Source organism: Parambassis ranga, chromosome 24 (genome assembly GCF_900634625.1).
Source record: "Parambassis ranga chromosome 24, fParRan2.1, whole genome shotgun sequence".
Classification (NCBI taxonomy): domain Eukaryota; kingdom Metazoa; phylum Chordata; class Actinopteri; family Ambassidae; genus Parambassis; species Parambassis ranga.
In genome coordinates, this window is record NC_041043.1 from 6014279 (window position 1) to 6037463 (window position 23185).

Here is a 23185-nt window from a genome sequence, read left to right on the forward strand (position 1 = left end):
TTGAAAATTACAATTATGGGAATCTCATTATCAATACCAGATGCATTAATTGTGTCACTAAACACAAATAACTGTAATAGTGAGGCAGGTTTCAGGTCATTTTAAAGTACTAGGCTCTGGTACATAATGCATTTGTAACACTATCACAGCAGAAATGTAACTGTAAATGCACAGCTTGACTCCCTGCTTTCAACATGACTGCTGTTTGCCCAGAAGCTGGCAAGTTCTAAATGATCTCCACCTACAATAATAAAAACACATTCAAGAGACAGGAGCCGCTAGTTTTTTTTTTTTCTGAAACAATGACATTTTATTCAAAAGATGCGTGACATATACAATTATAAAATAATTTACATGGCATGCCTTACTATCCATTCACTATAAACGTTCAGTCACCAAATCAGACTCAGATTTTTTTTCAAGTGTTTTTTGTCAATAATGTCTACATCTACAAATACAAAGCACATATCTTTTTTTTTTTTTAAAGAAAAGCCAAAACCTACAATATCTACAACAGGTCATCATCGGTTTAAAGTGAATCCTTAACCAAGTCCATAGGCGATGCTGAACATGAACTCAGTGGCTTACACTAGTGAACTTATGTGAACATTGTGTGTGTGTGTGTGAGTGTAGAAGCGATGGCCACGCACACACATTTGGAGATAAACGATTTTAACACTGATGGGCTTGGTAGACTGCACAGCTGAATACAGACACACCTCGACTTGACAGTTACACTCCACATAACTAATTTACCAACTACATTAAACTGGGCACTTACTCATTCACATCTTTTCCATCCAATGCAAACTTCACAAAACACTGAAAATCTGCCTGTTCCCATCCCCCCCTGACCCAACCCCCCCAACATTCCCATCACACAACTTATATCAATACAAAGAAATGTTCATAAAACTGTACAATATACAGTATGTATAGATGCTTTATCTCCCTAAGGAAATATTCTCATAAATAAAATGTACAGAACAGCAACAGAGATGCTGAACTAAAAGAACGGTATCGAACTGTGGTCAAAAGCAATGACAAAGGATAATAATCATAACAAAATATTGCACTACAAACACAAAAAAGATGGGTATTTTTATGACATGCTCATGTTCTTTTTATTTTTAGGATCTGAAAATATTATATTTTTTCGGTCCTCCCACCAATACAACCCCTTACTAACAGACATGCATCTTGTAACATGGAAAGATCACACAAAAGAACGCAACAATCTCATCAATTCAGAGACCAAAACTGAGCTGGTCCAAAGTGACAGCTTTCTTTCCAGTAAAGATGAAGTTACACTTCCCTCTAGGCCTGTTTGTTCCAACTGTTTTTTTTTAAGTAAATGCATTTTGGCACAAATATTTGAGGTGTACCTTAAAACACCTTCACGATTTTATTTAGCCTCATTTTGCTCTTTTCCAACATATGCAGATAAAAGTTCTAGATATTTGCCTCATATTTTATGGCATGCTGGCCTTGCTCTGCATCCTTAGCTCAATACAAACTTCACTGTCTGAAAACATTAACCTGCTTTTCAGATTCCAGAGTCAGCTTACTGAAATGGACAGACGTCAATAGCTTCATTCTTCATTGGAGTTCTGACTTCAAATCATTCAGTAACAATGACTTCAGCTTAACTGTTATTTTGTGGTTGTAGCTGTTAAGCTAAACAGTACTACAGCTTTGCTCCACACCTGAAATGACACTTAAAGCACAGTGCAGACAGGTGTAAACAGAAGTCTGTCAAAGTCTCTTTACAACATTTACATATGACTGATATGCATTTTACATGACTTCTGAAAAGTGTATGAAATGGCATAGATGAAATATACAAAAATATTTCCTGTACCTTGCTTACATGTTTAATGTGGTCTTTAAGAGCAGGGACAGCCCCCCAACTAAATACTCACTTCACAGAAGTGACAGCGGGTGACAAATCACTTCATGCCAGAGGTTTAATTTGTCAGTCTAGGCCTTGCCGGCTTCTTTGGCGCCCATGTCACCATATGTAGAATCACGTAAGAACAGGATATGTCAGCCAAAGCCATTCTGTACGCCACTCCCATCTGAATTCTCAAAACTACACAGCAATATTCAAATTCAGTCTCCCAAATAAAGCAGGAAAGAAAACTGATGACAATGTATGAGGATTGTAAATCACAAACAATGACAATCATCGATCTATATCTGAATAGATAAACAATATGTACATATAAATTAATTCATGTAACAGAGAGACATTTCTTTTTCCTTCAAAAAGCCTCATCTGGAAAAGACTACAGTTCACCTCAGCTGTATTTACCTTCCCAAATGTTTGACAGTGTCACACCTTTCACAACAGTGAAAAGTCTGAACTCTAGTAGTGCTCCTAAATAATGATGCATATATCTAAACCTCAATTCCAGCCCAGAAAGACTGAGATAGTAACAAAAAGAATGGCAGAGAGCAAAAACAAAAGGACGCTCCTACCCTCCAATATGTTTAGTCATTTAATAAAATCCTAAAAGCAAAAGCAGTATAATAAAGTGGTAACTGTTTCACTAAAGGTTTGTACAGCAATGGATTTCAGTGCCCAGTAGTACCTGTGCGCTCTGGGAAAACCAACTTTGATCTCCAGAGTGTGGTTTTCAAGTATTACTGCTGCTTCTTTTGAAAACTGCACCTTGACAATCTCTCTTTCTCTCTCAGTTCAACAACTGGTTATCATGTCTAAAAGCTTCTTCTAGCTAAAGCAGCATTTATTTGCATGATGATTACCAAAGCTCAGCTCTTTGGCCCTACATGCATTGCAGGGTGCCACTGGCTGCCAAATGGAGCAGATCTGACAGCATTCTTAACAAATGCTTATTGCACCGACTCTAGTGGCAGCATTGTGTAGTGCAGCGTGATTGTGTTTCTCTTGACAGCCAAGGCTCATTTTAGTCCTCTCTCTCTAAAAGTTGATTCATCTCAAATGAAACAGCTGTATCCCTTCAACAACTTGCATTTATTCCCAGATATAACTCAGGGTAAGGATGGAGGGAACATCTCATTTGAGGCGTTGAGTGACATTGGCCAAAGCCACTGCAAAGGCCTGGACAGCAGAGAAGGGATACTGGAAGTCAAGGATATAGGCATTGCCATCGATCCTTCCAAACTGCATCACCTAAGCAGAAAAAAAAAAATTAATCAACACGTAGCCAAAGTGTACTATCACTAACACTTCACTAGAGTTGTATTATTTAAACTGGAGCTGCCTTACCTGTCTGCCCTCCAGTTCAATTTGAAAGTTCTTAGCGGACTCCTGAGTGACACGCCCACCAAAGTCCAGCTGGTAGACCTGAGTGGCTTCATTCCACAGTGGCTGCTTGTTGGCCATCACATACACAAACCCCTGACTGCCCAGCCCTCTATCCTCCTTCTCATTGGCTTTTCGACACTTGATCTCATCAAGGTCACTGGCAGCCCTCAGATTCCTCTTACTCTTCCAGCCCTTCTTACTGCTCTGGCACTGATTAAGAAGCTCATCCCCACTGATGAATAACTCTGGCTCACTTTCTGAACTGTCTTGAAACTCACTATTAGCATTGGCCTTACTCAGCTTCTTAGCCTTCAACTGCTGCTCTTTCTGACCCTTTAGTTTCTTTTTGTCCCTTCCTCCCAGCCGTGGACTAGAGATGAGTGAGTTGAAATCACCGAGAGCTCTGCCCTCTTTTTTTGACTTGCTCCCTTCAGCCAGAGGTGGTACATTGGCCTCTTCAGCCCGACCATCCACTCGCTTGCGGTTCTTCTTGCTGAATTTCTCAGATCGCTGTGGCACAGGACTTTCAGTCAGGGAAAGCACCTCCTGAAAACTTTCCCCTGATTCTGCCATGGCCTCTTGTAATCCACCATGGCTCTGCAGTTCCGCTGGGGGTGGTGGAGGGGGTGGGGGTGGAGGAGGAGGTGGCGAGAGAACATTTTTATCTACTGTCATGTGGGAGGCTTTTGGTGGTAGTGGCACTGCAGGACTGGGCACAGGTGGGCAGGAGTTGTAGGTACCCCAAGGTGTATGGAGGGCAATGGGAGGAATGGGAAGCCCAGCACAAGCACTTCCTCCTGGATACATAGGTGGGAGGGGGCAGCAGGCTAAATTGGCTAGATTGGCAGGGTAACCTGGTGGTAACACAATGGTTGCATCCTGCTGTGAGAAGGGCACTGGTGCCACTACCTCCTTTGGGGAGGTGCAGGGGCGTGGTGACCCTGGGATGGGTTGGAGCTGGGCTCCAGAGTAGGCAGTTACAGGGGGGTATTGGAGAGAGATTTGGTAGCCTGTAGCTGCTGCGGCAGCTTGGAATGATGCAGCGCTGGGGCTGGTGGGGGACTTTGGAGAAAGGACAAAAGGCAGCCTGGTTACATCCAAGTGCTGAGCTGGGCTGAGAATAAGAGGGGGTGGTTTGTGTGGTCCAGGAGGGCCAGCGGAATTCAAAGTTGCTGTCCTTTCTTGAGGAACCCACACCTCCTCTGTGGCAGCTGGATCCCACTGATAGGGAGGTGGGCGTTTGACAACAAGTCCTGATGCATCATTTCCTCCTAATGCCAGATGCCTCAGTGACTGGTTCAGCGTTTCATCCTCTGTGAATGCTGAATTAACATAATCAGCCCTGTCTCTGTTACTTCCTCCTGCTGCAGTCCCAGCTCCTTCAAGTGAGCTCATCAGACTATAAGAGGACTGGGAGGCCAGAGGAGTAGTACTGTTAGAGTGAACGATAACGGTGCTATGTGGTGCTCCATTCCCTGGAGGGAAATCTTGTCTGATAATAGTTCCTCCTGCAATTCCATTAGCACTCCCTGGAGCTGTTCCTCCAACACTAGATCCACTGCTACACTGACTACAGGTGTATAAGGCTGTTGGTACCCTCTGCTGGAATGAGGCTGCAAGTGCAGTACTGTTTTTAGCCTTAGGAGGCAGTGGTCTAGGTGGCTCCAGCATTTGGGAAACTTTGAGAGCAGCCTCTCGGCTGTTCCTCCTGAGTGTGGCGTGGATCAGACTGCTGTCAAGCCTCTGTCCAGGGTTCCTGGTCACAGCACTGCTCTGGTTGGCTGGGTCGGGGTATGGAGGCGGGTCTCCACTGGGTATGGAATAGCGGGGTGCAGTTAGCCTGTTGAGTGTAGCAGAGGTATATGGCAGCTGGATCTTCTTATCAGCCGTTGAAGAGGATGAAGAGGATGTGACCCTGAGAGTAGCAGAGCTGCCAGGCCCCTGGAGTGTGTAGACATTTTGATTGCAGACAAGGCGTGTACGGGGACGACATACTTCTTCTACGTTCCCACTGCTGTCAAATGTTGTTATCCTTTCATAGCCCAGTGGTGTGGGGTACTGTGCTTGTTGCTGACCTGAAGGATAAAGCTGGAACTCTCCCTTTTTCAGACATAGGTCACCAGGGGGAGGAGTTCCACCAGAGCCACCTCCTGTTCCAGATGCAGCACTGGAGACTGTAGTAGAGGCTGATGCCGAGGCAGCGGCAGCTGCTGCTGCAGCCACAGCAGCAGCAACTGTACCAGGATATGGGGGTGGGGGGTTCATCTTGCTGAGCTCTAAAGGAGCATTGAACACCACTGTGTCCCCCTCAGCCAGCTGTGGAGTTGACCGAGTAGTTTTTATTTTCAGTAAGTGTTCATGTTCACTACCCACTGTTCTCTCAACCACTAAATCAGCAGGTGAATGAGGGATTTGGATCTGCAGAGCCCCTGGCTGTAGCTGGTGCAGAGCTGCACCCGATGGCTGTCCTGATGACATAGAGGAAACAGGGATTTGAATATGAAGCTGTTGCTGAAGCTGATGGTGATGCTGCTGTTGTTGAATCTGATGCTGCTGTTGCTGCTGCTGTGACTGCAGCTGATGATGCAGTTGTTGTTGCTGCTGCAGCTGCTGCTGCATTTGTTGGTGCTGTTGTTGCAGTTGTTGCTGTTGTTGTATGTGTATGTGCTGCTGGAGTTGCTGTTGCTGCTGCTGCTGCTGTATGTGTTGGAGCTGCTGCTGAAGGTGCTGTTGCTGTTGTAAATGTTGGTGCTGAAGCATCTGCTGATGTTGGAGTTGCTGCTGCTGCTGCTGAAGCTGTTGTTGGTGATGCTGAATTTGTTGGTGGTGTTGTAGTAACTGCTGCTGCTGCTGCTGCTGTTGTTGCTGTTGACCTGGCTGTTGTTGCTGTTGTGAGGGATGATGAGTAGGTGGAGGTCCAACCATTAAGCGACCAACTTCCAATCCACCAAAAATGACCTGACCCGGACTGGAGTACCTGGCTGGCACTGTGTACTGAGCTGTCAGGATGGTGTCCTGACTTTGGTCTGACCCACTTGCAGCTGCTCCAGCAGGGGTTGCTGTGGGATTGGTTAGAACGTCTAGTTGAACGTTCTGATTGGCTAGGAGTGACTGGACAAGGCCGATGTTTTGGGCAGGAGACATGGCCTGGGCAGGACTGTGGATGGGGGCAATGGGTATGTTCACAGTACAGGGTGGGTTGTCATCAGCACCCCCAGCAGGGCCTGTGGCAGGCAGGTCATCTTCATCCTCGCTGAAAACATTGGGGCTGAAAACAGGCAGATTGATATAGTCCATAGCAATCTTGCGCACCTCAGGCAGGTAGATGGTCATCTGCCTGGGCTGCAGATGGAGGAGGCTTGTCTTGTAGATAACTAAGGAGTAAGAAACAAAGAAAAGAAAACACAAGATATAGATAAGTTGGATTGATTTACTTTTTTGTTACTTCTGGTAGTTTAATTTGCCAAGACAAAACTGTTGAATGGTTACCTGCACCAAGATTTGTTGGCAAGAATGTGGCTAGTCCCACTATCTTGAACTTTGTACCCCAAATATTGGATGTGACCTGAGCAAGGTAATTTTGCTGCAACACAAAAACAAAGAATGTTGATATTATCTATGAATATTTGGATATAATTATGTGATGTAAACACAAGCAGCATGCCTAATCTGTGGACCGTCCATGCTGCCTTGCTGGGTTCACAAGGTGAATATAATTTGATGATTACCTGAGTGATGTCATCTAGAGGAAATTCCCTCCGGGTTAAACTGGGTGACCCAATCGAGGGTTTCCGTATTGGTAAACGTGGGGACCTGGAGATCTCCTGTGTGGCGCGTGACAGTTTGGGCGATTTTCTTGGATCAATGTTGATCCTGTTGGTAAAGGGACAAACTAAGTCTCTACAGAGAAGGTAGTAAATAAAAAAAAGGTTTAGGCATGCAGTGAAGCAAAAAGCAAAAACAGAACATTCCACAAAAAATCAATGTAATGGGTTAATATAAGAAGGTTAATTTCAAACACAGGGAAATGGTTATTACTGTTTAGAGGCCACCATTCCATCCCTCCAATATAATGCACAATAGACTGATCATCAGGAACACTGATTAGTTAGACACAGCATGCTAAGGTGAGCACAAGTTTAGGTGTTTAGTTACCTGGGTAGTTTGGGGGATTTGCTACCCCTGGATATCTTTGGGGATTTCTTGCCAACCCAGTCATCACTCAGCTCAATGTCGCTGGAGTCTGAGCAGTTACAGCTGTCAATCATGGCTGATATCAGACTGTTACCGTATATTTCATCTGAAGAGACAAAATACCACAATGACACAAAATGAGACACTTTTGAGTTAACTTACCATCACTTGATTTAATACAACTATGAGATCTCATTTGTACTCTCGGCTTCAGCCATTAACCAACTACCACAGCTGTAACGTTCACTGCTAAAATAGGTATTTCGAGGGCTCAGACAAATGCTGAAAATGTAAATATGAAATGCTCAAATATGATATTGCAGAAAACATTTTGAAACCTTCAAGCATATTCTACAAGTCCAGTTGCCTTGCTTCAACCGTCTTGACTGAAAATGACCTAACGTCTTAGAATCTTCATAAAAATATATAATATGGTGTTACAACAAGTTTCAATGTTTTACCATTTCTACAAATAAACATTAAACCCATTCATTGTCTCAGTAGATTTACTTCTCCTCTTCCACAGTCATGTAGTTTGTAAACCACTGCTGCTCCAGTTTAGGTCAAGCTAATTTATTTGATGGACATTAAAGTATGAATGGGCTGGAACCATTTCATGGCTGGCTTCATTTATCACTGCGTGGGGAGGGAACTGGTTGATTTATGAGGAACCCAGGGGCCATCAGAGCCCCCATTAGGCAGCTTTTAATTAACATGGGCCCTGTCTGCTCTATGTGACTAAAAGATACTCTGAGTGCCAAGTCAAAAAAACCCAGAAAACTACTGGAGGATGTCAGAAACGTGTCTCGAAGGAATAAACAGAGTGCTTTTAATGAGAATTTTCATTTGTACGCAGACAATCTTATATAAAAGAAATATTTTAGGGTCAAATCAGAGCACAAAGACTACCTATCAAAAAAAAAACAATAAAATACATTTTCCCAACCAACCAACCATTATGTTGGGAAGGGGATAGTAACAGCTCATTTAAAACAAACAGGGATGTCTAATGAGTTTTTTAAGTTATTGTTTTATTTCTGACCTGCATCTTATTAGCACAAATATTAATATTTTTGTATAGTTTAACAGCTTTTTCTAGGTTACAATTATGATGCAAAACTCAATCCTACCCGTTTTTCCATCCGTCTTGGGGTCCATAATGACAAACTCAGGGCGCAGTTTACTTATTCGTCTGCCCTTGAGGATAGGCACCAGACCTCCTAAGTACTCCAAGTACAGAGTGTAGCAGGGCCCCCCGACCTCAGGGTTATCCTCTGTTCGCTTCATGGTGCAGTGCAGACGCTCATTCCCAGCTGTTGGGTAGCTCACAAAATCACGCATGTTGTTGGGATCTGGGATGGGAGGCTGAAAATGGGAAGTTGTAGTTTAAACACTTTTCATGCAACACAATTACATAAAAGCTGACGCTAACTTTAATTGTTGGTTTGTCTAGGCTTTTTGGTATGCACAATATTTTAATGGAGCTAAACCCTGCCTTTCCCATGTTACCTTGATGGTGGGGACAAAAGCGGTAGTGACGTAAGAACAGAGGCGGGAAGGCATGGTGAGCTTGGCAACATCTTTTTCCTCCTTTACTGCGGTGGCAATCCCCTGCTGGCAAAGTAGCTGAAGAGTGGCGACACGGTGCTCCACTCGTACAACATAGAGCGCTGGGCCAGATGCCAAGAACAGACGAGAGTCCCGGTGTCCCCAGCAGAGTGTAGTGATGGGGCGCTGCAGTATGAAAGAGACGATACAATTAGAGAAAGCACCCCATTCAACACAAGGTAAAAGTCCAGTATGAAAGACAGGTAAGTGTCAATTTAAAATGCAAATTTGATTAAACTTGTTGACACATATGTAAGTAATCTGACTACTTTTTTCCTGTTGCAGCTGCAGCAGATCACCTGTGCTGGTGTATCCAGTGTATAGATGTGTTCGCCCCGAACATTATAGAACTTGACAATGGCATTCCTGGTGGGTGGAGGACAGGAGTTCTCAGGGGAGAGGAGCGTCCGCTCCATCCCTGCAACTGCAAGTAGATCTCCCTGTGAGCACCACTGGACCACAACATCTATGACAGAAGAAAAACACATGAGCAGCAGTCCAATAGAAGAACATACTGAGCGAGAGAATGAAGCAATAAAACAAAGAAAGAGCAAATGTGGCTATTAATTGGATAAGCGATAAAGACACCCACACACCTTTTAGACCGGTGCGGATGAGGGTGGGGGAAAGGTCGTCGTAGTTGTTCATCAGGCTGATGTCTCCGGAGGTGAAGTTGACTGTCAGCAGTGGTTTCTGGCTGTGCACTGAGAGGTGAAACAAAAAACAGGCAGCATGGAAGTGAGGGTCGTCAAAAGGGTGTACTACTGACTTTCTTGCATCAGGGTTGGACTTCTGTTGTCCAGCTTACTTTGATTGTTTTCATTGCTCATAAGATCAAAAACCTTTTAAAATATTGTAATATTTTAAAGAGAATACATTTAGTACCCCTTAATATTTTAGTGACATTACACAGGAATGCATTTTTGTCTTTGTTATATACTATATGAAACCATCCATCCATACATTTCTATTAAAATATCCTGTCCTTGTCCGTCCTTTTACTGCAGTGACCCAAATACCAACACAAATAGAATACATACCTCTGCTTTTGACTTTCAGCTCAATAACAGCTACTACATCCCTATAGCAAGCAGTTTACAATAGGCATTGCATTAAATCAGATATATGATGGTGCTATAAATGTGGTATGTTGTGCTGTGCAGTGACAATGGGTCATCATCATACATCATGATGAAGACAGCTGGCAGGCAAAAAAGGGGTGGCCTAGTGTCTTGGTCAGGTTGTCGACAGAAGAGGTAATTTCAATTGTGGGGACCAATCAATTCCTTTTGACTGGTTTGATCCATGAGTTAGAGCATAATGAGTGTTTTAGCTAAGGCAAGCAGTTTTTAGCTTTACCACTTGGCTTGTGGCAAAGGGAGGGGAAAGGACAGCATAGCGGGAGGAGGACAGTGCCTCACCAATAAAGCCTTAGCAACTGGGAGTAATTACACTGAGGAGAAAAGGAGGCAACAAAAACAAAACAGGAACCAATAATATGAGCTTGTTATTGTGCCTGGTGCAAACAGTGAAAGCAGCTATACGCTTGTGAGACTAGTCACACCTCAGTGTACCAGATACTTTCTATATATCCTCAGATAGAGAAGAAGATAATAGTTTTCTCTCCACCTCTGAAGCGTCATTAAAATGCCTAATCCGCCTAACATTAAAGCGCATCACAGACTGTCAACACGAGGCACCAATGGTGATTGCAACACAAACACCGGTGAGAACATGTCCTCACATGATGTTCCTTGACTTAGAAAATGATGCGACACAAGTAAATAACAGCACTTTCGCATAATTATATAAACCCAGAACACATTGTCCATATCTGCATTTCCTTTAATAGATGTATATCCACTTACCAACTACACCAAACAGGTCTAGCACTTCAACACAGACCAATTGCATCTTTAAATTCAGTCAATGCATCACTTTGTCAATAGTATATGTGATACATATGATTAGGAAGTAAAACACCCCATATGAACCAGAAACATTGCTTTTGTGTGTCCCAATCTTTAGGCCACCAGAAAGCCTGAAGAGAGACTGAAAAAAGAGGGTCTTAAACAGGTCAAGGTTCAAATCGAACCCTAAACAAGATACCTTGTGGTGGGGAGTAGTCATCAGAGTCTGTGTCGCTCTCACTGCTGTCCTCCACCAGGAAGCTGGGGTAGTTCCAGGACATGCTGACAATACCATCCGATTCATGCAGCAGTATGTGAGCCAACATGCGCCCATGGCAGTCCATCACTATGACTTGTCCATCTGCAGTACCAAACAACACCTGGGAAAGAAACCATAAAGGGGTATTAGAAAAAGAGAAAAATGACACCCAAGAACAAAGACCAAAAGGGACACGGAGATGACGGGAAGCAAAGAAATTTAAGTAAAATGCATATCACTTGGGGAAAAACTTGTAGAAACAGACATAAATGGGTTGAAGGCAATGAACAGGGACAGGTTCCCAGATAAACACTGAAAACCTGATGACAGCCAAACTGATCTGACAATTTAACAGAACGGAAGAAAAAACATAGCCTAACAAAACCAACAACACATTCACTTCACCTAACACTTCCTGTCACTCAGATAATCTCTTTGAACAACAAGTTTACATACTGTGTGCCACATAAAAAAACTGAAATGTGTGATAAGCAATTATTGTATCCTTCGATAGAGTGTATACTTGTATGTTACCTGTTGGTCATCAGGAGTCCAGATGCCACAGGTAATTTGGCTTTCCAGGTTGATCTCAGAGGACCAGTGTCTCTGTCCACTGACAGAGCCCACCAGGACAAAGCCATCACGATAGGAGATAAGAGCCTGGGTGCCATCATGGGACCAAGTGAAGTCGCTTACCTATATGGGACATAGCATGTCAGGTAGGAATGAACTGCTGTTAGTATAATATAGTCAAACTAAATTTACATTTTACATTAAGTAATCAATTCATTATTCTACAGTCTCCCTTCCTAGACAAAATAAGCATGAACATAAAGTGGATTATGAAGGAGGAATACTCCTAATACCAATATTAGATACTGTCCAAATACTGTATGTCTGTATGAATTAAAACACAAAACTTCAACCTCCTGGGCAAAAGAGTATAGATGCCATCTTAAAAAGCACAGGCCATACAAAAGCAAGGCTACTGTTGAGTCTGTCGTCTAGTAGCTAAACTGATAAGATGCTGTCAGGATGTGTCAGAGTCATCTCAGCAGATGACAGTGATTGATTAATTGGGCCCACTCAACCCGTGTTTGCTTAAATCAAGAGCAAGGTCAGAAAAAAAACAGTTTATTTCCCAGCTGGAAAATGAAGAGGAAAATAGTTCAGACACTGAAAAATTATATGAAGGTACAAGATGTTATCTAAAGAGTTAATTTGGACATATTTTGTAAGATATTCTTCCTTACTATTTGTTGCCTGGACTGATTCTTTCCAACCTATTCCTGTTCTATATTCTCATACTAGTTACCATATTTAGATATAGCCCATTATTTTTTCATGACAACTATTTTTATTTCTGTACATGTGCAAAGTACATTACAGGAAGTCTAAGTAAAAACTCACTTAATTATTGATTTCCTTCTTGGCAATTTCTGTCTCTTACCTGAGCTCCACGGTCATTGACCAGCTCCACAGACCAGCGGCCCTCATACTGGATCCAAACAAAAATCCCTCCATCGGTGTCACACGTAGCCAGTTTCTGGAAGGGTTCATTCCACCGCACCAATACCACCTTAAAAGCACAAATAGAAAAGAAAGAGAAAAATGAACTTATTCCAAACAGTGTGTCAATCAAATTTTAGCATTGGCCTTTCTGATACACACCCATCTCTTATTACCTACACATATTGTGAGATGATCAACAACAAAGTGCGCTTTCAAAGTGCCCTTGATCAAATAACTACACTCTTGTCTGCACACTTTCTAAAACTAAAAGGAGCATCATTTGAATGCCTAAAATTCAGAAAGCAAAATCCAAGTTCGTACATTTCAATCAGCTAAAAATAGCGTCAAGCATGACGGAAATAAATCACAAAGTGGGTTAACCTCATTTTGAAACAGTCACAAAGGAACTGCTAATATCCTAAATATTACAGACAATGAGAGGCATTTATACCAGGCCACAAATTCAGAACATTCCACCTTGATTCCACCTTAACATATTTTTATACATATATATACATCCCTTTTTATGACTTGTAATATAAAAGACAGTTGCAAATAGGTGAAGGGACATTGACTGTAGTAATGCATTGACATCCCTGAAAAAAAAACACTATACAGTAGTCTCGCAGTGTATATGTTCTAGCAGCAGTACCCTGAGGTCCGTAGATATATATATAGAAAATCATTTCAATAAGCTGTAGGTACAATTAACACTGCTAGAACTCGTTTTGCTTTTTTGTCCCTGTCACTCATCTTTGAAGGGCCCCTTATTACAGCCTCTATCCAGTCCCCCTCTCTGTGTCTCTATCTGGTCTGGTCTTCTGTAGCGTGACTCAGCCTATTCCCAGAGGAATAATCCTAAGAAGGGAGCAGCTCTGCTCTTGCTGAGTGAAGCACGTGGGCTGTACACGCTCAAACACACAACACAGGGCAGGTTTTAGTGGGGCTTACGCTCTCCGAGTGCACCTCCAGTAGATCAGTGGCAGAGAGTTGGATAAGCCAGCCTGTCTTGCTCTTTTTTTCCCTCCAAACAACATGATCTCCTCCTTAACTTGTGCAGCACACTCACAGTCCAATATATCACTCAAATAAGTCCCACTGTGTCTATAGGAGAACCTTATATTCCTCTGAGAAAAGGCAATTTAAGAAACATAAATGTAGGAGCACCATATTGCATTGTAAATGTTTTCATAAACAGCTATGGCAAAATATCTTCTGTTTAAATAAAAAATCATATAGTCTTTATCTGTGTTTTAGATATATTTAAATATACTATGTAAAGCCCTATGAAAGTGAACATTCATTACTCTCCTGGCTGTGCTCCCTAAGCATTAAGGTGTCCTGTGAGCAAGAGTTACAGTTTTCAGTCCCAAACTCCTAGAAGTATATATCCTAATGTGGCTCTTTATGCACATATCAGCAGAAAACCTAAGGGGAGAGGACATACCGAGAACTGGCCTGTTGCAGGTCAGCAAGCTAAGGTCTCTATGTCTTTCCGAGTTGACCATGTTCATGGTCCATTAAAAACAGCCTGCCATCCATCATTCAGGCACAGCAATCACTCATGCAAGTTGTGCTCGTTGGGTGCAAAGCTAACAGGCCTCTGCAGCCCTGTTGTCAAAGATAACAAATTTCCATGCACAAGAATCTCATTGGAGGAACACAAATCTGTGTTGTTACTCCATCCGTGCACTGTCTGCAACCTCTGGTGATCAAAATGGATTTCCCGGATGGTATTATACAACATAATACAGTTCCTGCCAGCAGAAACTTGAGGCTTTAGATTAGGTATGAGCTCTGGCTTGCATAATTATAACATTATTCATACAATGTATGTACACTAACAAAGAAGTCTAAAAAGGATACATTAGCCTGGGATTTACACATGCTGTGTCTCACGTGTGTGTACACACTTAACTGCACCCCCATAGAGGTGAGAATAAACTGTTTGTAAATTTAGCTCAGAGTGGAGATTAGTGCGAGCTGGTCAGGCATCCCGCAAGGGGGACAGCTGAGCACCTTTTCATGACGCAGCAATCTGTGAGATCAGACGTCACATGGAGACCGACAGGATAAGGTGAAAAGCCACTGGACGATATGGAGCCAGAGGGATCACAGGCAGGAAAGGCAGATAAACATATCTAGACATGTGAAAACGTATTCATTATCAAACACTGATTTGTCGAACAGACTGTGACTTGAATATTTTACGTCAAAGATCTTGACAAAAATTAAATACATTTAAAACACAAATATAAAGAGAAAGGGGATTTAAGGAAAACTTGACAAGTACTATTCTATCCTAAACATGTTATAAGAGAAGATGTTTTAAATTCTCCAAATTTTGCAAATGGTCATTAGTAACTATGGCTTGAAGAGCTGGCATGGCCTTCAATCCCTGGTGCTTTGCCTTGTCATTGTAGCTCTGGCCTCCTGCTGGGACTTGGTAAGTGCCGACAAGGGAGCAGCATGAGTCAATGTCATCACACCTGCAGTAACTCTAGTGCTCTGTGTTTGTACAGGTTCAATATTGGTCATTAGGTCATGTTAAGGAATCAATTTACTGTAGATACAGGCATAAAATGTGTGCAAATAGTGACAAATACACTTGTGTTTCACTAAATCTGCCAAGTTACACTGCTTGTGTAGACAGTTGGATAGATTGCACCTGAATGCCTCCACTGTTGACACAGATGGCAAATCTAAGCTGCTGCTCCACGGTACACCTTCTACATGAATGCAGTTTAAAGGACTGGGAGATGAGCTAACCATAGCAATTCAACTGAGGAGACAAAATCAAATCAAGGGACAGCTTTGGGTTGCACTGGAGTCAGCAGAACCAAAAGGACACAGTGACAGTGCAGTGTCACCATGGTGCAATCATGAGCACAGGAGTTCATGTCAACACCAGCACCAACAGCACTGAGAATTTTGTTTTCAAGGCATATGTTTACATGTAAAATAAGCTGAATGCACAAAGGTTAATTAATTATCTTTTGTCCTGCAACGCTAAGATTACAGGTGACTATGACAAACACATCAGTTAAAAAATATCTGTGGAAAAAATTGTTCATTCATTTCCTGTTCCTCTTCCCTTTCTCTCTATAACTGCCTCTGCATGCTCTGATTCTGGGTCTGACATCATATTAAATCAGTCACAAAACGCAATTAAAGAAAAGCGCTGCACTCTGCTGACACAAAAGCAAGGAAGTCAGAGTGAGCAAAGTGGGACAGGGGTGATTTGCAACGTGACAGAAAAGCAATGGGATGGGACCTTTGGTAGAGGCCGAATCTGAGATGTTTATGAGTAGGTCAAGTACGTGATAAAAGCTTAAATCAATAGTATTTTGTCATAAGGGCATTTGCACTGGTTATTACTGTGGCATAAAGCTTGGCAAGTACATCGGTGCACAAATGATGCATTGTGAAGCGGTTGCAGCTAAAGGCTTATAAAACAGTGAGGGAATAAGAACAAAGAAAGCCATGCAATTTGTGATTTTTTTATGCAGGCTGACTTAAGTACAAGAAGAATAATTGCAATATTATATTATTATTAATTTATTAAGATTCTGCAATACACTAAAACACTCATGACATTCATTAGCACCTGTCAACACAGTGAATACATTAAAACCACCTCTGAAATATAAAAAATAATATAAAATATCATTCAAGTCTTTATATTTCCTGTCATTTGCTCTGCATGACTGAACAAGGAGCATATGTCTGTATGTAGATGTGTCTGTCTGATTTTTGATTTCACACCACCCACAGCGAAAATTATCTGAAATGATATCCCTCTTGGAAAATTCCTAGTGACAGGACATGTACACCTGAATCTGAAGAAGCAGCCAACCTCAAGTGTTATGCAACATGTCCTCTTCAGGGATGGATTAGCACACCAAAGCCATTTCAACTAAGCACATTTGGTGAGGCAATTTTAATGCAGAGAAGGGGTCAAGTACTTTTTAAACCTAATCAAGGCTTCCAATGTCAAGAAGTCAGATAAGGAGAGAGCAGAAAACAAGTTGTCAAGAAGGAGACAAGTTGGATAGTGACCTGCAAGGAGATTATGTCAGGAGGAAGATAGAATGCGGTGGTGCTTTGCAGTCTTTACTAGACCTCAATAAGTCTGAGAAGAGCTGTAGCGCATCACACAAGTCACGCAGGATCCTATGCCTCCTTCCTACCTACTGAAAGTCCTAAGCAGGTCCTTGATCAATGTTAATTCTTGCACAGTCCCCCGCTCTACAAGAGGATTTATTTATAAGGCCAGGAAGCAGATTTTAATGCATGAAAATGTCCCTCAACACAATCGAAAAGTGAGCAACAGAGAGGGAATCTTATCAGATTTATTTCTACTGATATATCAGTAAATTGGTACTCTGGGTTTATTTGTCACATAAACTGGCAAAAGTATTTTCACTGCACTAGTGTAAGGACTGATCAGACAACTGATCAGACACAATTCAGTGAGTGTAGGCCATAGAAGTCCAAAGTGGCTGCACTGAGAATTCAACCTAAACGGTGAAGTGGTAAACACATGCTTTGTGCCCTGGTGTCACCTGTCTCTGTTGGATTAGGACCTTTGGTACTCGTTGCTTTCTTCCTTAGAGAAAATCCCTGATCCTGTTTCAAGGGAATAATCACAAGTGGGACTTCTGCCTTTGGAAGAGAATCCACCCACAATCGTCTTGGGAATGGCAGGGAAATTAAGATACGTTTTTAACTGCAGTGTCTAAACAACAGTTTCAGCAGTTAAACTAAAACTCAATAATGTCTAAAACGGGTTTCAGTCACTCAGAGGCAATGACAATGTATAGAAGATACCCATTTTTACTGTTTTGTTTTTTTTCCAGTAAGTGCACATGTTTTTATATTGTAATATAGAGATACTCCATATGGAATACAGATGTAACCATCTGACAGCACTAAATCTACAATTTCCCTGCCCCTATATATCTTTACCATGAGACAAATATCACAGCTAGCAGATGACAGAATACTGGCAAACTACTTAACTAAATCTCCTGTTGTGACCAACATTTCCTTGTCAATATGCTGACAGTCATTGTCAGGCCTGTCCTGAATGTTCAGCTCTCATGGAGAAAGAATGGACTCCTAGTGACTAGCTGCTTGTTCTGTTCAGCATCTGAAAGCATCGTGATGGAAAAAAACACAGGGTTGTCAAAAGAAGTCTTGATCTATTCCGACACGTGTCTCAGAGGGATTATTTTTGCAGCATCAGAAAAATCATATAAAAAGATATTAAACTTGGTCCTTTCATCTATGTTATAATTTTATTTCAGTGTAGCCTAAGTGACAGTCCCGCTGCTGAAGGTTAGCAGTTCTGTTTAAAATCGTACAAAAATAGTACCAGGACGTGTAGGGCCAAACTGTCTTGAACAAATGTTCTTTTTTTATTTGCATGGTTGGTTTATTTTGGGTCTACAAAGAATCATTAAACTATTGTAAGCATTTTTTAACCCCTACAATCTGGCATGCTTGTTAAGAAAAAGGTACCATAAAAGTCTCTAATATGTCATTCTGCTTTGTTTAGTCTCATGTTCGGAATATATATAATAAAAATATCTATTAGGACATGTGAAACATACTTATGATTTACTTTTAGTCTTTCTTGCTTGCTTGAATTAACTATTGAAACTAGGCTCCAAGGACACTAGATCACAGCAGCAGCATGTTGTGATGGCTGGTGACACAAAGACAAAATATGACCACAGACCACATTGTTTGAAAATCCTTTGTAGTCCTTTTGGTCCTCAAACGCCTCACAAACCAAAATGTTTTCGAACAAATTCATTTTGTTACACAATAACAACAGTTTGCTGAGCAAAGTGCTAGGTTGTAACATCCACTGTGAAAACAGTGAGACAAGTTTTGTGAGACAGAACAAAAGGATCTTAGCAACACACATATACACCTTGCTCCTTTTTGAAGCTGGTACCTTGTAATTATCTCTCACCCTGGTTGGATGGGCATTAGACATAGAAAGGAGAACAGGGGTTCATTACAATGCATTACTGGACCTAGAAAACCTTCTCATTATCTGAAGATCATGAAAGACTTCAGAGGATGTGCTACAGCAAGACAACAATGAGCTTCACCACAACATAAAAGTGCTTGTGCTGGATGCTTTTATCTCAATGCCAACCTCCATCAAGCGTGAACTTAAGTATAAATCAAACCTATCCAAAACGTTGGCAGCATCACACACTACAGGAACAGTCCTCCATCCGTCTGCCCTGTCATTACCAGATGTCTGACAGCTTAAGATCTGGCATTAACTTTACTACATTGCCCAAGTTGGGCCCAGTCCAAAGGAAACATCCATTCAGACACTTGCTTACATTTGAATGATCACAGGACACTCAGATCTATACATCAACAGGAATAATGGCCAAACTTAAGGACGCTGGCACGAGTATTGATCTTGGCAGGATCAGACTCCCACAGGATTAGTTCATATTGCACCTCCCTTGTGTGCATTTATAACATGACTTGAGCTGACTTGCATGAAAGGACACTCTTCACCAGCAACAAGATCTTGGTGACAATGCTGATGTATAAAGGATGATTCTGTCAGAGCACGTGACAGGATGTGACAGCAACATTTTGAAATGTTAAATATTGTTGTTAAAGGTTTTTGCTTGATTTAAATTAAGGGTAAATTTAAATTAAGGGTCGTTTCCATTGTGTTCTGAAACATATTCTGCGTTCTGTCCGCTCCTCATCAGAGTTGGAGTGAGAAATGATGTAAGAGAGTGTACAGATCAGTCATAACTTGACAGGATTCATTAGGCAGTGTGATTTTCACCACTGTCAGAAAACTCAAATTATGCATAGGGTGGGTGAGTGATTGATCCCACATTTCCCAAAGCATTTATTTATTGCTTTAGATTGAATGAGGCGTGGAAGTGGAGAGGACATTTACCGCTGTGACTGCTAGAGCAAAGGCAGAGGAGAAGGAATTGTATGATTTTTTTTCCCTTCAAGTTTAAATGTCCACATACAGTGTGAAAACGATCCTGTTCAAACAAACATTCAGAGCAATCAAATGACAATAGTTAATAAAGCGTGGTACACTGGCGATACACTCAACTCAACTACAAAGTAAAGATATAAAATATTACACACTGACAGTTGAACGTAAAAACTGATACTGCCCACTGTAACACACAAAATTAGATGTATCCTAAGGAATTTAAATTTCCTTAAAAGATTGATAAAGCTACATTAATTACATTTATGTCAATTTAACCTCATCCACAGTGAATACACCAGAACAACAAAAGCAACATTTCAGTACTTGCACCATGCTGATGTAGACAAAGGCAATGGACATTTCTGCTTCGCCTCAGTCACTCTGTGCGGGATTCGTCCTGGCTTATGGAATGCTGACACAGCACCTTACTCTATCTGACCCACAGCTTCACCCACTAAAAGAGAAAATGCAACCTGCAATCTACACTTTACCAGCATTATTATATACTGACAGAAATACACACACGTCAGTTATTAGACTAGGACATTTGTCCAATCTTTCAGATCACAATCTAAACAATCTCACTGAACAAGTGGTGGGGAACACTGGATGGCATTCCCATCACTATAGATAAGAGCAGTACCAGAGAGTGGAGCACCACAGTGTTTGACCAGGACCAGCAGGGAGATGGTCACACCATGTATACCTTACAAAACTGATAACTCCAGATGTTCTGGTTAAATAAAAAATACACTTGTGCAAGCATCATCATGCAAGACCAACAAGTGCAACATTGACAAGGGGACCTCTGGGATCAATAATCTAAGGATTAAAGTTGTAATTCCAACATCATTATCTGACATGCTTCCAAAACTGGAGAGTACACTAGTCTCAAAGCTTAACAGAAGAGTCAATTTCAGTACTAACAATCTTTAAAGATAGGCACTTTTCCTACCTTTTTCTATTTTTAAGTTGCACTTTTGTATTATATGCAATAATGATATACCAGTTAAGCATGTATTAAACCTTTTGATTTATCTGTAAGACAGCAAAAGGGAGCACTACATTATTATCGCTTAGTTAAATAACAAAAGGAAAACTATTCTCACTAATTAATCTCAAACAGCCCAGCAGACTAGTCCACTCACCTCGCTGTTGTGCCCTCGGAGGTTGAAGTTCACTCTCTGTGGGGTGGGCCGGTCCCGTCTGCAATGGCTGGACGTAAACGTGACCCCAACAACTCCTCGGCCGTTACCGGTAGCGAGCCAGCCCTCCTCGTAGTAGCGCTTCCTGCACACCGGCTTCTCCTTCTCGCTCTTAGGCACCCGGCCCTTCCAGGACAGACACAGGATGTTGGAGTCGCTACAGAGCACCGGGCCATGCTCCACGGCGGCGAACATCCCTGCAGCTCTCTACACCCCCCGTGAAGAAAACCAAAAGTACCCAGAGGGAGGATTTGCAGAGGGGAGTGACTGTGTTAGGAGCGCCTCTCCTCCGCCGAGGTTACAGGTTCGGTGTCGGGTGCGAGACAGCGACAACCGTGCATAGTACTTGATCTTTCCCTCGGCTATCTCAGTGATCTGCTGTACTGATTAAAGGTGACCAATTAAAACTCACCCTAAAGCACGAATCACGTCACAAAACGGTGGACTTTAGCATTGCTGGACTGATAATGTCAAGTAGCCAAATGGGCTGGACACACAGCAAAAGGCACTCAAGTCATATTGTGTTTGATCAGTAAGCTGCCTTGCTGATGCGCTTTCAACGACAAGGCAACAAATAACAGTGTCGTAAAGATAATCAGAAATCCACCGTGAAAATCCAGACTAATGTCAGCTGAGGGGAAACAGTCCTCCGCAAAAAAGCTTTGTCATGTAAACTCAAAACCATGTATTCCATCCGACACGTCCTGGTGCTTCCAGTTGATGTAACGTTTTTCTGCAAATCCGTGTCCTCCTCATCTGATCCCGGCTGTGTGTGTGTGAGAGAGAGGAGGAGCAGGGACTCCTCTCCATCAGCTGTCAGCCCTCAGGAGACCCGCTTCTCCCGGTAACGTCATCACGTCAGCCAGTCTGCTTTTTCAACCAGCCCGGGGATTCCATAGAGGACTGCTGGGTAATAATAATAAAAAAAGAGATTATCATACAGAAACCCAAATAAACAGGAGTGTGTGTGTGTGCAAAAAGACGATAAAGACCGCACAATGTCACGATACCAGCGGCGTTAAAGCGCTGAAAGCAGTCACCTGCAGCCCACAGATGTTTATTTAAATATTAATGCGCTAGCCTAATTTTACCCCTCACTTTGTTACTCTATCAGCCACCGCGTCACTTCGCGGACTAGCCTGTTCAGCGGAAGGGTATTTAATAACTAATTGCTGAATTATTTAGACGAACCATAAATCATTTTAATAATAACAATAACGAAGAAACAAAGCGGCCTCTCGTGGCCAAACGCTTAAATTAAAAAATAAGACGAGAGGTAAATACGAAAAAGAGGAGAGAAGATTGATAGTGACAGTTATAAAATTAATCCGACGATGGCCGACAGACATAGCAGGGCAGTAAACACCAACAGATGTTACAAACCGCGATAAAGATGCCCCGATATACAACAGTTGTTTAATCGATATTTAAATAACGACAGTTGTTGTTGTGAGACGCAACAGCCTCACCAATTCTAATAACACTGGATAAACTGGACAGAAATGTTTGTGTATACGCATCTAATCCCGGTAGAAAAATAAACAACACATGTCAGCCTATTGTTAGGCTAACGTAATGGAACAGAGACGCACTACAATTACTGACAACCTAACAGTTACTGCTGAAACATCATCACAGTGAGCTGCCTGCTAGCAGCAGCTAGCTAGACCCTGGATGTTGGATGAAGGCGGAGAGCTCTGTGGGTTTAACGAATCAAATCATGACAACCGCGGGTTTAATCTTTCCGGTATTAATTTGTCTGCTTTGTGCTAATCTAGCCGACATGCTCGGTAGTTTTTTTTGGCTGACTCTGGCACCTAATGTTGTCTTCTCTATAAACAACGGTGAAAGCTAACTGGCTAATCAACCAGCTAGCAGAACCTGAACCATCATCAGCGGAGGCTGGCTCTGTCCACCCGCCGCTAGCACGTTAGCCTCACAATTATTCTGAGGTTTATTTAATATTAGCATGTAGCTGTTGAAAATGACTACAAACCAGTGGCGTGGTGGACAAAATGCCAAAATAATGGCAACCACATCACCAACAAAGCCGAAGAAACATCCAGGTCCAGTGGAGCGCTTACCTCGTCTCTGTCCCGCTGCTGCCGCTTCCTCTGCCTGCAGCCTTCTACTGTACACAGGCAGGGCCCGACAGCTGCGTCACATGACCGGCACGTGATTCAGACCAATTAAATTATTCAT

At 42.2% G+C, this 23185-nt stretch overlaps 1 protein-coding gene across 4 annotated transcripts; it reads right to left on the minus strand.

Moving 5' to 3' along the window:
* Positions 1-999: 999 nt before the first annotated feature.
* tulp4a (TUB like protein 4a) lies at positions 1000-23125 on the minus strand. Of its 4 annotated transcripts, none has more exons than XM_028397152.1 (14): positions 23068-23125; positions 20927-21889; positions 12714-12842; positions 11798-11959; positions 11204-11384; positions 9691-9798; positions 9394-9560; positions 8996-9220; positions 8617-8851; positions 7448-7592; positions 7021-7165; positions 6782-6875; positions 3254-6666; positions 3041-3157 (listed from the first exon to the last, which is right to left on the minus strand). In XM_028397152.1, exons 2-14 carry the CDS (start codon positions 21176-21178, stop codon positions 3041-3043), a joined length of 5373 nt encoding a protein of 1790 aa, XP_028252953.1. In that variant the 5' UTR covers positions 21179-21889; positions 23068-23125. The 4 variants fall into 4 exon arrangements, with proteins under 4 accessions (XP_028252952.1, XP_028252953.1, XP_028252954.1 ...); XM_028397153.1 differs by having other exon boundaries at positions 20927-21886; positions 23068-23109; XM_028397154.1 differs by having other exon boundaries at positions 22980-23079.
* Positions 23126-23185: the final 60 nt, after the last annotated feature.